The 14,688-nt window shown below is 41.9% G+C and overlaps 1 protein-coding gene across 4 annotated transcripts in view; it reads right to left on the reverse strand.

The window, feature by feature from the left end:
* The window catches only part of robo3 (roundabout, axon guidance receptor, homolog 3 (Drosophila)), a 177,264-nt gene that overhangs the window by 59,895 nt on the left and 102,681 nt on the right, over positions 1–14,688 (reverse strand). For all 4 annotated transcript variants that reach the window (XM_069182436.1, XM_015337675.2, XM_015337674.2 and 1 more), the window contains one exon: positions 6,095–6,421. In XM_069182436.1, the coding sequence (XP_069038537.1) occupies positions 6,095–6,421 (327 nt within the window). The remainder of the gene's footprint in view (positions 1–6,094; positions 6,422–14,688) is intronic.

Genomic DNA, 14,688 nt, shown 5'->3' on the forward strand with positions numbered 1-14,688 from the left:
ACTTTACTGCCCAGATCTTATATTAAGAGACGATATATTAAGATGAGCATATTTTAAGAAATGTTTCACTATCTGCCTCATCTTAAGCCCGACCAACAGTTTTACAGTAATAAAAGGTAACGAGCCTAGTGGTGTCAAAATTACAAACACTGTCGACAGACAGTGAGGACTGCTGGAGTCGATAAAACAACTTCAAACCTCAGATTAGCTTTTATTGAAAGACTTTGTGTCCCCTAATCTGTTATGCCCCTTAACTAATCCACAAGCCTACAAACCCCCTTTTTATGCAGAGCGGGGTTGTTATTCAGCTGTTACCGAGAACAGCAAGCAGGATTAAGGAGCAGGGTGAGAAAGTTGGCTCGGGGCCCCGCCACACAACAGGATAAGGCAACGTCAGATCTTCCTTTTCACCTGTTCATTCCCAGCATTCTCCAAGACAGCTGCCACCCCTACCTCACCTGTTCCCCTGGAAACGAGACCTGACCTCCAGATGACCTTCAGGCTGGGGGTCTATGCGACTTCAGTTACCCTAGGCGCCCCAGCCTGAAATCCATCTATTTCTCAGCTTCCCCTGCCTCTACAGGGAAATATGCGACACATGAAATAGCAACCATATCTGCTATTTTTTACGGGGGGGCACACTCTTGATAAACATGGGTCTTTGGTAACATAAAACAGAAAGTCCCCCTGGAAGCAGAACTTTCGCATAGAGGAATAAGGCACCACTACAATAGTTTTCATTGATCCGTTTTGATGTTAAAGAAAAAACAAGTCTTCTCTTCAACATTGCCAACTTTTTTTAAAATTATTTTATGTATGCATTTGTGTAATCCGATACACTTCTAAATTGCTGCTTTCATCTAGTCCAGCACCCAACATTTCTGACAGAAAATATCTAGATAACACTAGCAAATTGAATTGGACTCAAAACTGCTGATTACTACAAAGCCATGGGAGAACTATCAACAGTTTGATTTACAGACGCAAGCCAGCTCCAGCTGGATCTATTTTTTATACCCAACCTCTCACCTGTAAAATGTGAATTAAAGTGCGGAATAAAAAACTAGACGGCATTTCTGCCAAGGAAACCATGTTATTATTACTCATTTTTTTTCACAGAGCAATGACACTAAAGCTGAATACAATAATGGTGAAGAGGTGAGAGTCTGGAGCTGCCTCAGTGCGTGAGTGGCAGATGAATTCCATGTTCATTCTGCCATTACATGATATATGTACACTTTGTAATAATGTTTTGCCTCGATACACCCACGAATCATTTTCTTCACTAAGTGATAGAAATAAAGGTGCACTGAAGATGTGATGCTTTGAAAAGTAAAACAAAGGAAATGTCACCTTTGGGACTTTGGTCAGGTTTCACTTCTCAGCACAGAACCAATCTCTTTCTCGTTCGTTTATAGTAATGTTGTAGCATTTTATTTGGAACATTTACATTACTCCATCAAACGAGTAGGCAGAACCTTGAGACAATTAATAAAATATGGATAGTGTTTTTGTTTGGAAACCTCAACGATTGACATTGTTTTCTTGCTGTATAAAACTCTCCTGTTACTTCACTTGAAGTCTTATCTAAATTTTGTTTTTAATAAAGGCTTGAAAAGTCATTACTGTTGCATCCAAAATGTGAAGGCTGACTACTACAATCAAAATGCTATTATAATGTGGTTCTTCTGCACTTTTGCCTTCATGTGATCTTCACACGTTTTACTGTCTTTTCTGATTTTTCCAGATGGTGCGCCCTACACATGCTCACAGTGCTAGATTTAGCTGTACAGATACTGTATATGACAAGGCCCATCGTACGAATTCAGAGGATAGAGAGTAAATTGCAGTTCCTTGGAGAAGGAGAGAGTCCAAAAACATCTCTTGCGTTTTTAGATCCAAGGCGGGCTGCTGAAACAGGCAGCGCAGCTCGGATATCCTCAGGCCACATCGAATATAATCCCGGGCTGGCACCAGAGGGGAATATTTGAGGTAATCCCTAAACTCACACACCATGCTGGCAAAGAGGGCAAATGCCAGGGAATCTGGTTTTCATTAAGCAGCCCTGGCCACCCCACGCCCTGCTAGCAAATGGACACAGTCCATTCAGTCTACCTCTCCAAAAAACACCCTGCTGGCATGCGGGGGGGGCAGCTGGCACAAGGAATCGGCTCAACGCATCTCAGTGTCCTGGCAGACACAGCCCTGTTGGGCAGCTGGCACTCAGACAGGGCTGACGTAACGCCTCAATCAACCCTGGCTATTTAATGCAGAAGCTCGGGCTTCATCCCGTTCAAAGTCCTGATTTTAAACACTCCTCTTGAGCATTTCTATGGAAGCTCTTGTTAGTGTCGGCGTGGGATATAAGGGGTGACAGAAACACACAGGAGGGCTTGCAGGTACTCACAGCCCTGGAAAACGCATGAGGAACAGAAAATGACAGTTGGAGTGAATGCTGTCGCCCTGGAGGGTAGATCTGGAGTAGAGCAACGGGCTGCTCCATTGGATGTCTATCTGAAGATATGGAAAGACGGGCCAAAATCAAAGTCAAACGTTCACTCTAGAAACCAAGAATACATAACAACAAAAGTAGTTTTTAATTTTTCTTTTAATCTTGTAGTTTTTCTTTTAATCTTGTAGTTAAGTAAGGAACAAAGGGGAAAAAAAGTCACAAGGACGAGACCTGAGAGATTTGAGAATAAGAGGGGTGGCCTAGCTGTAAGACACCAAAAGGCCCAGAAACAAGGTGACCTCATGTCTCTGTGCTGCTCTTCTCTGACCTTTTATGTCCAGCTAAAAGCTTACTCACCATGCTTCACTGCATCTCCTTATCACTCACCATTAACCCCGGCCACCTAAAATAAGGTTCCTATGACTACAATCAGAACAGATAGTCCGATATTTACCTGTAGCCAGTTACATTGTTTACCTCTCCCAAGAGGTACCTGTGAAGCCTTTGATAAACTGAGGCAAACCTCAAGACATCTGAAAGACCCTACCTTTCAGAGAGACCCAACAAATAAAATCCTGGACAAAAGCCTGAAACACAGATGCCCTCATAAAAGAAAAAGAAAGAAAAGGAGCTACAATCTAGACTGATGCAAGGTATTTATTTACAAAGTTCAAAAGTTTATCCTTTTGAGGGTTCATCCCCTTCCAGGGTGTGAATTGGGTAGGTTCTGGTGAGATAAGATAATCTGGCTTGTACTTTTACCTCAACTATAACTGCAACTGTGAGTACAGTATCAATTGGTCTAACGCATTATTTTTTGTGGAAATGACAACAGCTTACAGCACAGTAAGTAATAAAATATTGCTGCAGTCGGTACTATAATTGCAAATACTCTTTACGTAAGATTACTCCATGATTAGAAATGCAACTCGCATCCAGTTTTTTTAGCATCCTTGTTGAATGCCTTTGTCAGCATTTCTCCATTTCAAATCCCGCAACACAGTGATATAATGAAGCCAAACCAGGCTCAGTTTTGTCAGTAGTTATTCTGGGATTGAGTGTCCTCTCTTGCTGTAGCACTTTCTCTTCAGCAACTGTGTTCCCAAGGACAACACATCTGTTGCGAGTGTTTCTGGGCTCGCCTACGAGAGAGATCCTTACTCTGCATTTATACCAGGCTCTCTGTCTGCATGAAGCCATTAGCACAGACAATAGCTTGGCCTCTGTGTCAAAGACAGCAGAAAGCTATTGGCAGTGATAAGTGAAAGATGAGGGTACCTTCAGATCTGCTGTATCTCTGCCAGGGACTGACACCTGAGCAAAGATATCTGTGCCAGAGGGAGAGAGACTAGTGCCCCACTAACAAAAGCTCTCTGCTTTCTTTTTCATGCATGATCAAAGCTGAAAGTTTCTTATGGCAACATGACGTAGAGGGCATGGGTTAGAATATAATTTTAATATTTACATTTCTATTATAAAGTATATATATACTATATATTGAGATATATATAGAAATATTCTGTGATAGTTCTATTAAAGGACTATAGAAATTTAACGCTTCCTTTAACACTGATAAATTGTTTGCAATTCTTGCTGAATAAGGAGCTTGCCAATGCTACAGATTTGATCTGGAAAACAAATTTAAAATATTTTATGTATAATTTATAATCAAAAGACCATAAATACTGTTTTTTCTATGACCCAGTAACTACAGATTTCAAACTTAGTCACCCTTAATAACATAAACAAACATTCATTCTTAGTTCTATTTTTCATTAATCTACTTGCCTTTTAATTACATTTAAATAAATCTTCAGTACATATAAGTAAAATATTTTAAATTAAGTAATCTGTATTTAATATTAAAATCTGTATTTTAAAAGTGCCATTATATTTTGCAATTACATTTAGAGTAATTCATTAAGAAAGCTTAGTAACAAACCTAAGCTCACTTAATTTACTGTTTACAATTTTAAATTACAAAACAGGTAATTTAGACATTAAATTTAGGTATTAAAAACAAATTGCTTAGCTACACAGTCATAAACATAATTTTCTAAAGTCAGTGCCGCGAAACGAAAACCAAACGGACTGTAGATTAATCATCTCTGTTCTGTGATTTCAATCACTGCTGCAAAGTCTGCTATGTTGGCTCTTAGTTTATCGTCTTGTCATTAAGTTTAAAAGATGAGCGATCTGTTCTGTCCTGTCTCTGCACCTCTGTCTGACATTCCTGATTCAATTGGTTAATAGCAACACAGGGCTATTATTTGTAATTATTATTATTTGTATCTGTTCTTATGTTCCCCCTGTTGGTTTACAGCCCAAGCAAACAGCTCCCTGCTAAGCTGGCTATGTAGTTCCTGTGATGGAGGGACAGGCCAGCGAGAAACAGACAGAATGGCAGCCAGAGAGTGTGACAAACAGTGGAAACATCACTTCTTACAGCCCAGCACAGCTGGCCAGCAGTGAAAAGTATATGGGGTGGCAGTGATGACACAGGCAGTGCTCTATGTACAAGACCACTGCAACCTGCTCTGGGTGATGCCTACTGTATAACTGCAAATGGAAAATTCTTTTTATTTGTGATACTTTGCTTGTCTGTCCTTTTCTTATCTACTCTGACAGCACTTAAAACACAGATATAAATAACAAGATGAAAGCTTATGTGTATCTGAACTACTGCCATTTAGATAAATAAGTTATAAATAAAGGCAGCCTGTACTCAGGTCTTACTCTCCTTGCTCTATCTGCATTCCAGATGCTAGATTATGTATTTTCATGCAACATGCATATTCTAATTTTGAGGACAATGCATATTATAATTCCCAGGAAACAGCATAACTTCCAAGTTTAGAATTCTACTGATTAGTCTTGCAGAAAATAACTGAAATCCTTCCTTAGGGATCTACACTAATATACTATTACTGATATCACTACATTAAATCACTGATATAATATTAAAGGCCTGATCAACAGATCATTTGGAACTGGAACGTTCTGAAAGCATCTGTGTCATATAAATCAATAAGGAACTTATCTGCTCCCCTCAAAATGTAGACTTAAGTGTATAGTCTATTACTTCTGCTCTGGGTGAAACCCAATTTATCCTTACAATATGCAAATCTGCAAAGGAATCGGGCACTTTTATCCTAGTTTCCTACTGCTGTGACACCACACCTGACCACAGTACAGTACGTGTGTTTAAATATCCTGCAATATTTCCTTAACATTTTTAGGGCTGTGGAACACATAGTCAGAGGGAGGTGGGTTCTAGTCCCCAGTGTCCCCCCCGTGCTGTCTCTGGAACAAGATGCTTCACCCCCTTTGCACCAGCTCGTCCAGCTAAATGAGCACCAGTACTCACCTGGCCCAAACCGCAGTGGCTGTCCCATCCAGCGGGAGTCTCCCCGCACTGAGCTCTAAAGGAACGGGGCCGAGCTGCAGGCCCGACAGCGTCTAACATAAGGACCACGGTGCTACCATACTCCAGTGGACTCGTGCACAGTGGGAGCACGCAGTCCCATTCAAATCCTAAGCGGAAGACAAATGCCATACAGAGCAGAGGCGGAAAGCGCAGCCTTCCACAGAGCCCGGGCGAAGCGAGAACCGGGAAAGGAACGAGGGCGGCGGTGGACCTACTGGCGACTTCCAGCGAGGCGTTGCGGCTCACAGCCTCCCCCAGGTAGTTGCGGGCCACGCAGACGTAGACGCCCTCGTCGGGCTTGCTGCGCCGGCCGTGGATGATGCGCAGGAAGAAGAGCGAGCCGCTGGGCAGCAGCATGCGGTGGGAGCGGGGGTCGTCGCGGTCCGTCTCCACGCGCTCGCCGTCCTTGTACCACTCCACCGTGGGGGCCGGCCGGCCCTCCGCCTTGCAGTTGAGCGTGGCCGGCTCGCCCTTGGACACGATCAGGTCCGAGGGGTGCTCCACGATGTGGGGGGGCGCGTCCTCAAGCCGCAGGCGGGAGCCTGCAGGACGAGGGGGGGGGAGGGGAAGGGTCTCTTGGTTAAAGGCGGTCGCTCATTGGCGCCCTTGACCGGGCGGTTGTTTGAAGTCAAGCAAAATAAGAGTAAAAAAACATGAAAGGAGAGAATTCTGTCCGTAAACATAAACCTGAAGGAGAACCACTTTATACTCCTGGTTTACCTCTTCAGACAAATGTTTTATTCATGGCTGTTTTCATATGTAAATATTTCTAGAGATGTAAACATCTGTTTCATTTAGGGAAAGCTCAATTTAATTAAAGCACTGTCTCGGTTTGGGGCAGAATCACCGCGTCTTCCAATAAAGTCTGTTGATGTCATATGTGACCCATTTTGGGACATGACAGACCACGGCCTAAAATACATTTCTTACAACGGGGATCATAGAAGATGCTGCATCAGAGACCTTTCAGTGTGAACCACCTACTGTGTTTCTGTCCTGAATTACAATTTCAAAATTCAGTACACACCCAATTACCCAACTGGATTTGAATAAATGAAAAATTCCAAAAATGGGAATGTTATTAAGCGGTACTGGTCAAACCACACAATTTGAATGAGGAAGATTTCAGCTTTCAGTGGCTTTGTGATGCAAATAAACAAGTGATGTAGAAAACCAGCAACACTTGAATAAATAACAGTAAAAACAGATGCTTTGATTTTTCTCTACTGCCCTTGGCCCAATAGACATTGGATAACCAAAACCACATTTGTGATGCTGATTTTTATCAAAGGAAAGAAAATACCTCATAACATTTTGTACGAACGACATGATTTACTTCCTTTTTAAAAAAAGACGGTAATCTTTTTTTCCTGTAAGGTATTAATAAAGACAGAATAAGAAGACAGGCAGGAGGAACTGTAAGAGCCAACATTTCTGTGATCTATTATTTTCAGAAACTGAATCAGAACACATTTCTTTGTTTCTTAAAGAATAGTTAAGATGTGGAATGCCATTGCAGCGATATCTTGGTAGGAGACAGTTCTATAGATATGACAATGTATAATTGTAAAACATTCAGATGGTTTTGAAGAATTTTCAGCCATCTGAATATTTCCTTGTTAAGTTGTCATTAGGACACAAAAGCTACAGTAGAGATATAAATAGGGTATTGATATCTCTGTAGGGGCAGGCCTGATAGATTTTAATGTGGGAGTAGATTTTGCAAGCCTGCGTTTGCCCAAAATCACACAAAACCTTTCTACAGGGGGCTTGTTTTTAGCTGGGAAATGAGGAGGCAAGACCAGCAGAGTTCAGCTAATAGCTTTCAGGAGACACATATAGAAAGTGGAACAGACTTTTGTTGGCAGGGGGTAGGTTTGGAGACCCAGCAGGACAAGGCGCTGAGAGCAGCTTTATAAATATTACAGGCCGGGCTGCGAAACTTGCCCAAGTGGAAATGTTACACAGAGGTTTTTAAAGGGGAATAGACTCTGGAAACTGAGCTAATCTGTTTGCAGTGTGGCCACAGGGTACCACATCACCTGGACTCTGAATCAGGGCAGCAGAGCAACAAAACAACAGAACAAATTGAGACTGTGTGAGAACGTGTGCCAGATACTGTATGGGTTGTTCACTTGTGTTTCCTTTAAGGAACCCATTCACACCCAGGAATGTTAATGGAGAAAATTAAATTAAAGGATACAAGTCCTCCTGCTCTTAGAATGTTCCTAGCTTGATGTCATGCTTGGTCATTGGCAGAGTTGTGTGTCTGTAAAGCGCACCTCAGCGTTTGTCTACCAGTTAAGGGTTGTCTGCCTTTGAACTCATCAGTTCAATTTTGAACTGTTGAACTCATCAGTTTCCATCATGCTAGGTACACCAGAGTAAAGGTGCCCACTGGACAATATGTAATAACTTTGGCAATATATAAGGATTGTACTGCTCGTGCCAGGCCATCAGGGCTGAATGAAGCTGAGAGGCGGAGCCAGGCTGAAGGGGGGGCAGTTGTACAGGGAAATAACCTGAGACTACGACCACTGGAACAAAGAAGAGAGAGGAGGGCAGCTATCCCATGTAATACCAAGGGAAATTGCACCCAGACCCACGCGGATAAACTATACTGAACCAAAGCAGACTGATTGTGAGTTGAGATATATACAGCTCCCGCAAGCACATTTTTAAGAATAAAGACAATGCTTTCAATTTTACCTTAATCCTTAATTTCCTTATTTTGAAATGACACAAAGCACCAGACTGTTTATAAAGAAATCACAACCATTCAGTAGTATAGGGCATCTTACAAATTTGACAAATTTTAGCAGTTCCAAAACTTTGAGAAAAGCGCCTTGCACTGATCCGACGATCTTACAGTTTATGTACGCAGCATACCTTTTATTTTTGGTATTGTCTGGGTTGCTGAAATCTTTACCAACTGCAATGTGTTTGAAAAATGTTGACCAGTATTGAGCACTGTACTCAAGACAGGATTGCATTAGTAAATTATATAGTATCACGTAACATCCCTGGACTAGTATTAGTATTAGTAAATTATATAGTACGACTGTAACATCCCTGGATTTCAGTTCAGCTGTTCTACTATCTTTAATAACAACTACCTTACTACACACTGTACAGCATTTACTTACTTGTGATATAGCTCTATATTGTATTTACTTACTGTACCTACTGTATAGCATCTTTGCTGGTACAATATCTCAAGATGCTTCAAAATAAAATAATCAAAAGAGACATTGTATATACAAAATGTAAACAGAATTAAAAGCCGGGGTATATAAATGACTCTTAAGACAGATATTGCAAGCGGTGACTCATTTTCAGGCCAGGTGATGATTCCACGGTGCTGGAGGTACAACAGGAAGCACATCTCCCAGGGCGTGGAGTCTCATGATGGGAACTGAAGGAAGGCCAGTGTCTGAAGACACTGCAAATGACATGCAGATGCTTAAGTCCACTGATGTTCACAGGAGACAAGGCATTCAAGCCCTTAAACAATCTCATTCTGAAATCTGTGGAAAGCCAATGCAAAGACGCCCAAGCAGGCGACATATGCTCAAGCATTGCTTTTTTAAACCAAAATCGATCTAGCCGAGTTTGTGAATGTACTGCAACATGTCAAGATCACGTCTGGATACACAAGCAAACAATGCACTAGAACAGTCAAGCCTGGAAGCTATATGCACTATTCTGCATGGTGCGAGCTGTGTGTGGATACGTGCAAATAGACTAAGATGAAAAGACTACACTTGATTAAGGTATTTGATGGATTCCATTTGAGTAACCATTTCAGATAGCTGCAGAGGAGAGACTGCATGAAGCACTGCATGCAGATTTGGACTAAGCTAGAGAGAACATACAATATTCTTGGAAGCAGAGTCACAAGATATTATCTGACTGGATTTTATCAGTTTTACATTGAAAACACAATTGCGTTGAACTGCAGTCTGTTCTAGAGTGCTGTTCAGAATATCCAAGTATTCTGTTAACCCATACTGCTTGTATGTATCAACTGATGAGTTCACACTGATCTTATTGTTAGACAGGGTGTGGAAAAATGACATACATAGGCTGTTCTTTTCCCATCCATTTGATATTGTACATTCTTAGTTGTGCTTTTGAATGCATACATTTAAAAATCTGAAAGTCATTTGTGCCAAGCAGAAAAAAGTACTCTGAAGTCATTCATCCCAACTATCTGAATATTTATGTAATTAACTCTTCTGAATGCCTGTTCTTTCTTGATATTTAAACACACACACATAGACATTCTGGAAATGAAAGGGATAGGGACATCAGATCTTGTTTTTCACTTTCACTGGCCCATTAAAAATCTGCTTTTCTCTTAAACAATCTCTGAGCAAGGCCCGGTGTCACAAGCATACAGCATGTGAGAGACACCCGTTAACATCAGACAACAAGCGCACTCTCACTTACAGACACCCATGGATCCTCCCCTTCAGAAGCACAGGAGGAGGGTGCAGAACAAGACACACATGGTATAAAGGGACCTTTTCCACAATACAGAAGGTTTTTCTCTAAAAACAAAACAGCACAACTAACAGCCATTGTCCCTGTTTTATGTAAATCCCCACAATGAAAGCTCTTTTCGAATGCAAAATCAGTCCAAAGTTAAGAAAACCTTCCAGCGTTACTGTGTCGGGGCTTCAGATCAATTCTGAACATGGTTCCACCAGAATGTAATGAGATTGATGGTGGACTGAGGCTGGTAATTGTACTGAATCCTGTAACACATTTGCCATAGTTACACCCTTCCAAACAGGGCAGCTTTTGAGAAAACAAAGCCTAACTCCCTTCCCAGCTCTGCAGACTGCTTTCCAGCCACCGCCTGAACCTAATGGGTATGCTACAGGCATTTCAGAGCAGGAGATAAAGGAGTGAAGGGAAGCATGCAGAAGCAGCAGCCGAGCCCAGTTTGTGCTGTAACGAAGATAGCAGTAAACCTGAATCGAGAGACAGCGCAGTGCTTGCAGTTCTTTTAAGTTATTGAGTCAGAGAGGTGACCTTGCTGTAACAGGCAGGAAGCACAGCACAGCACAGCAGATGACTGCAGCTGCCAGCTTGCTCTAAAACGCCGGTGTCACTGGGGCTGGAAGCAAAAGCTGCCAAAGCTGGCTTTTCAGAGCTAAGCAGATTTATTTCATTTTTACAAAACGGGATGTTTTTTCCTTCCCTCTCCACTCACACAAAACCACAGCAGGCACGACGGTTTGCATCGCATGGGGCTGAGGGGCCGGGCGCACGTGTCATTTAGAGAACACAACGCATCCTGCTATAAATCCATGGGCCTACCTGTAGCCTACAAATCACTCCACACCATACATGATTTCACCTATCGATCGGCGTGCACAGCTGTGGGCGGATGGATCTGTACATCGGTCAGACCTTCCACTCAATGGAGAGCCGTTTTAATCGTGTAAACTAAAATTGAAAGAAAAATAAGACGCAGAACAATAACATTTCACGACCTTCTTCAAGTAACTAATAGTAAAGAATAACCTGCTTTCATGACCGAGTAAGGCTGCATATTCAAATACAATGTTATTGAAAATTTTCATTTCAAGTATGATAGCCAACACTGCCAAATCACTCGTTACTAATGCTTCTCCTTGTTTAACTGGTATTGTTCTATGTGATTTGAAACTAGATGAGCTAAAGGCAAGTGAATTTATGAGGTGCTGACTGTCAGATGCATACGTTTTGAGTGTTGGTGCTTTCTCTCTTATGTGATCGGGCTCTGGAGTCAGGGTGCCATAGTTGGGTTTCTCCTTGACAACAGTTCCCAATCCCCTTGGAGAGGTCAGGGGTCAGTTTAATGATTGCTAATTTAAGAGCCTGTAAAAGGAACCTTTTCATTCCCCAAACTTTCACTGATTACCACAGACAGGCCTAGTTAATATAAACCCAGCTTTCTGCTTTGTAACTCACAACAGACATTTTCCATTGGACAATATTATATTCATCTTTATTCACTGGATTATATTTGTAAGCTGTGATTTAATTCATTTATTCAAACAAGCATTGGTCCTTAGGTTTCTGTCAGGATGAAGACGACCGACAAGAGCAATTGTTTCAATAGGGATCCAACACACACCCCTGACACCCGAGGTCAGTCAGTATGGTCTTGGTAAACCCTGAAATGGCTCCTTCAATTTCAGTCATTAAAAAATAAATCAAACCACCCCTCTAGAACCTCATACTCCCCTCCACCCCTCGCCCCTCACCCCTGCTCACGCAATTTGTCTGTGGCTGTAAAGCCCTTTTCAGATTGTAATTCCAGTAAATACAGTTGCTATAGATATAGCATCCAGTTGAGGGAAGGAGAAAGGGAGAAAAGAGACTAGAGAGAAGGGAGGAGAAAGAGGGGCAGAGAGAAAGAGAAAGGGTACAGAGGAATGACTAACTTTCCTTTTTTTACCCTCATCTGCAATTCTTTTTACAAACCCCACCCCCCCACCTCCACTAGTTGTTTTACAGCCTGCCTTCTCTCTTCTCCAGTTGAAGCCTAGGAATTGATTTGCAAATGCTGCCTTATTTCCCTAAGTGAAACTGGGAGAAAAAGAGTGGAGATTCTACCACCAACCCCCCCCCCCCACGACCACCACCTCAATCCCTTTCTTTGACACTGCTGCTGACAACAAAGGGGTACTTGCATGAGAATAACAAGTACAGGCCATAAAGCCATGGCCTTTACAATTAGGTTTCTGTTAAAGTAGGGAAAAAACGGGCTGGCCGCATTCAAAAAGGAAATTATTTGGCACAGTTTTGCACTAACACAGTGTCTTTGCTGGAGGTCTCAGTGATTGGAGGAGAAAGAAAAGAGTCTTGTAAAGAGATTAACAAAACAGCTTCAAAACTTTCTGTCAGCTCCAACGTAACATTGACACCTGAGTCCTGTCAGCAGCCTGGATACATTTTGTGTGAGAAATGAGGAATCTCCTCAATGCTCCAGGAAAAGAAATAAAATCATAAATTAGTGTCAGGTAACATTAGCAGACACCAAGCTATACCGTAAGGAAGTGTTGCAACTCTAGCGTTATGCAAATGTGATGGCCAAACAAAAAATGCTTAAACAGCATGGAGAAATGATGTTGCGAGTCAACAAGGATTGTACTTTGAGGGCAATTCTTGGTGATTTACAATGTCTCAGCCTTGCCAGATAAAAGAAAGCTTGATCATGGGGAGTCAAGCACAAGTATTCAAGAACATTCTAGAATGAGCATAGAATGTTAATGTGGTTGCACACCCAGACACTGTAGACTAAAAGGGGGAAAATATTTGTTAATGTGATGTCAGACTGAGCTTTTGCAGACAAATTAGAACGTCTAAGAAGTTAACAGAACTTTACCAACCTAAACTCGGGGCTCCAGAAGCTAAAATGCTTCATGCTACATGACGCCGTTGTGTGAGGAGTCTTTTATCTGTTTTTCCTAGTCGAAGAGGTTTTTGGGTCTTTCATCGTTTTTTTCCCCGACTGGGGAGGTTTGCTGTCTTAGTTCAGTTCGGTACCACAGGAAGTGAGTGGTTAAATCTCAGTTACAACATAGTGTGCTCAAATCCATATTTACATGAGTGCCCTTGGAAAAACAACAGGCAAACAAGTCAACTAACTATTCCAACTCCAAATCTGTTGACATTGTGACAGAAATGTCTTTTCCCCACTTTGCAAATAACCTAGAATTTTTTATTACCCACTGTCAGCAAACAGTGGCACAATCCTCACACAAACAGCTGTATTGTTCCTGAAGCACCATGAGCACATTCTTCATTGTCACTGCCAGTTCCTGTGAAGATTTCAGGTGGAGAGATAAGCACTTGAGTGCTCCAGCACATTTGAAATCGTTTACCAGGCCTTTGTTTTTGCTGCCTTATCTTAGAAAACCTTGAGGTGCTCTGCACATAGAAAAGGTGCTTTAGGACTTGAAGGCCCACAGCTTAAGCCTTTTCCCCAAGCATTCACAATATGCCATTCAAGGAAATCTTATTGGCCCCAGGTAAAGTACTTCTAAAGCAATTTAAGCATTAACAAAAAAAAGGCTCTCTTTAAATTGGCTGAAGTAGCAAGGAATTAACACGCAAATCTTGTGATTCTTTTTTTTGTGTCACACAAGCGAAGACAGCACGTTTTACTCGCTTGACAGACCTGTCACTTAAATTTGCAGATTACGCTGCCACATGTTCACCACCCTTTTTTTAGCTTATTAACAATAGTTCCTAATGCAAATCAGTATCTAGTTTTAATTACTGTAGCCCGTGCAATAGGACTGGGGATTCGATTTGCCATGTCTCTGAGCACTGGAGCTGTGTGGTCGACAAAAACAGCACAAACACCCACCACAGGATCAGCCCCTTGCTTCTGAGAGCCCTGGGGAGAGACTGTCAATACAAGAGCCTGACGCTATACTATGAGACCCATTACATTAGCATAGCCTGTGTGTGTGTGCCTGGTCTCAATTTCAATTGGGTGTGCTGCAATATGGACAACACCAGAAGCCTCAATGTCTTGTCAGTAATGCAGCTGGAACCAGAAACCATCAGCATCACGCCTTTACATATAAAGCAAAACATCAGGAGCAACACTTTATGTGCTGAGCTTTGAAATGTCTGTAGACGTTAAGGTTCGTATGATTAAACTGAAATCACATTAAATGGAAATTACAAAGCACAACAGCAAGCCCAAAGCAATGCATGTTGGACTTTGAAATGTTTATAGATGTTCCATGGGAAGAAAGTGAGATTTAGGGAAACCCTGAGGACCTCCCTGTTCCAGAAT

Source organism: Lepisosteus oculatus, chromosome 23, assembly GCF_040954835.1.
Source record: "Lepisosteus oculatus isolate fLepOcu1 chromosome 23, fLepOcu1.hap2, whole genome shotgun sequence".
Lineage (NCBI taxonomy): Eukaryota > Metazoa > Chordata > Actinopteri > Semionotiformes > Lepisosteidae > Lepisosteus > Lepisosteus oculatus.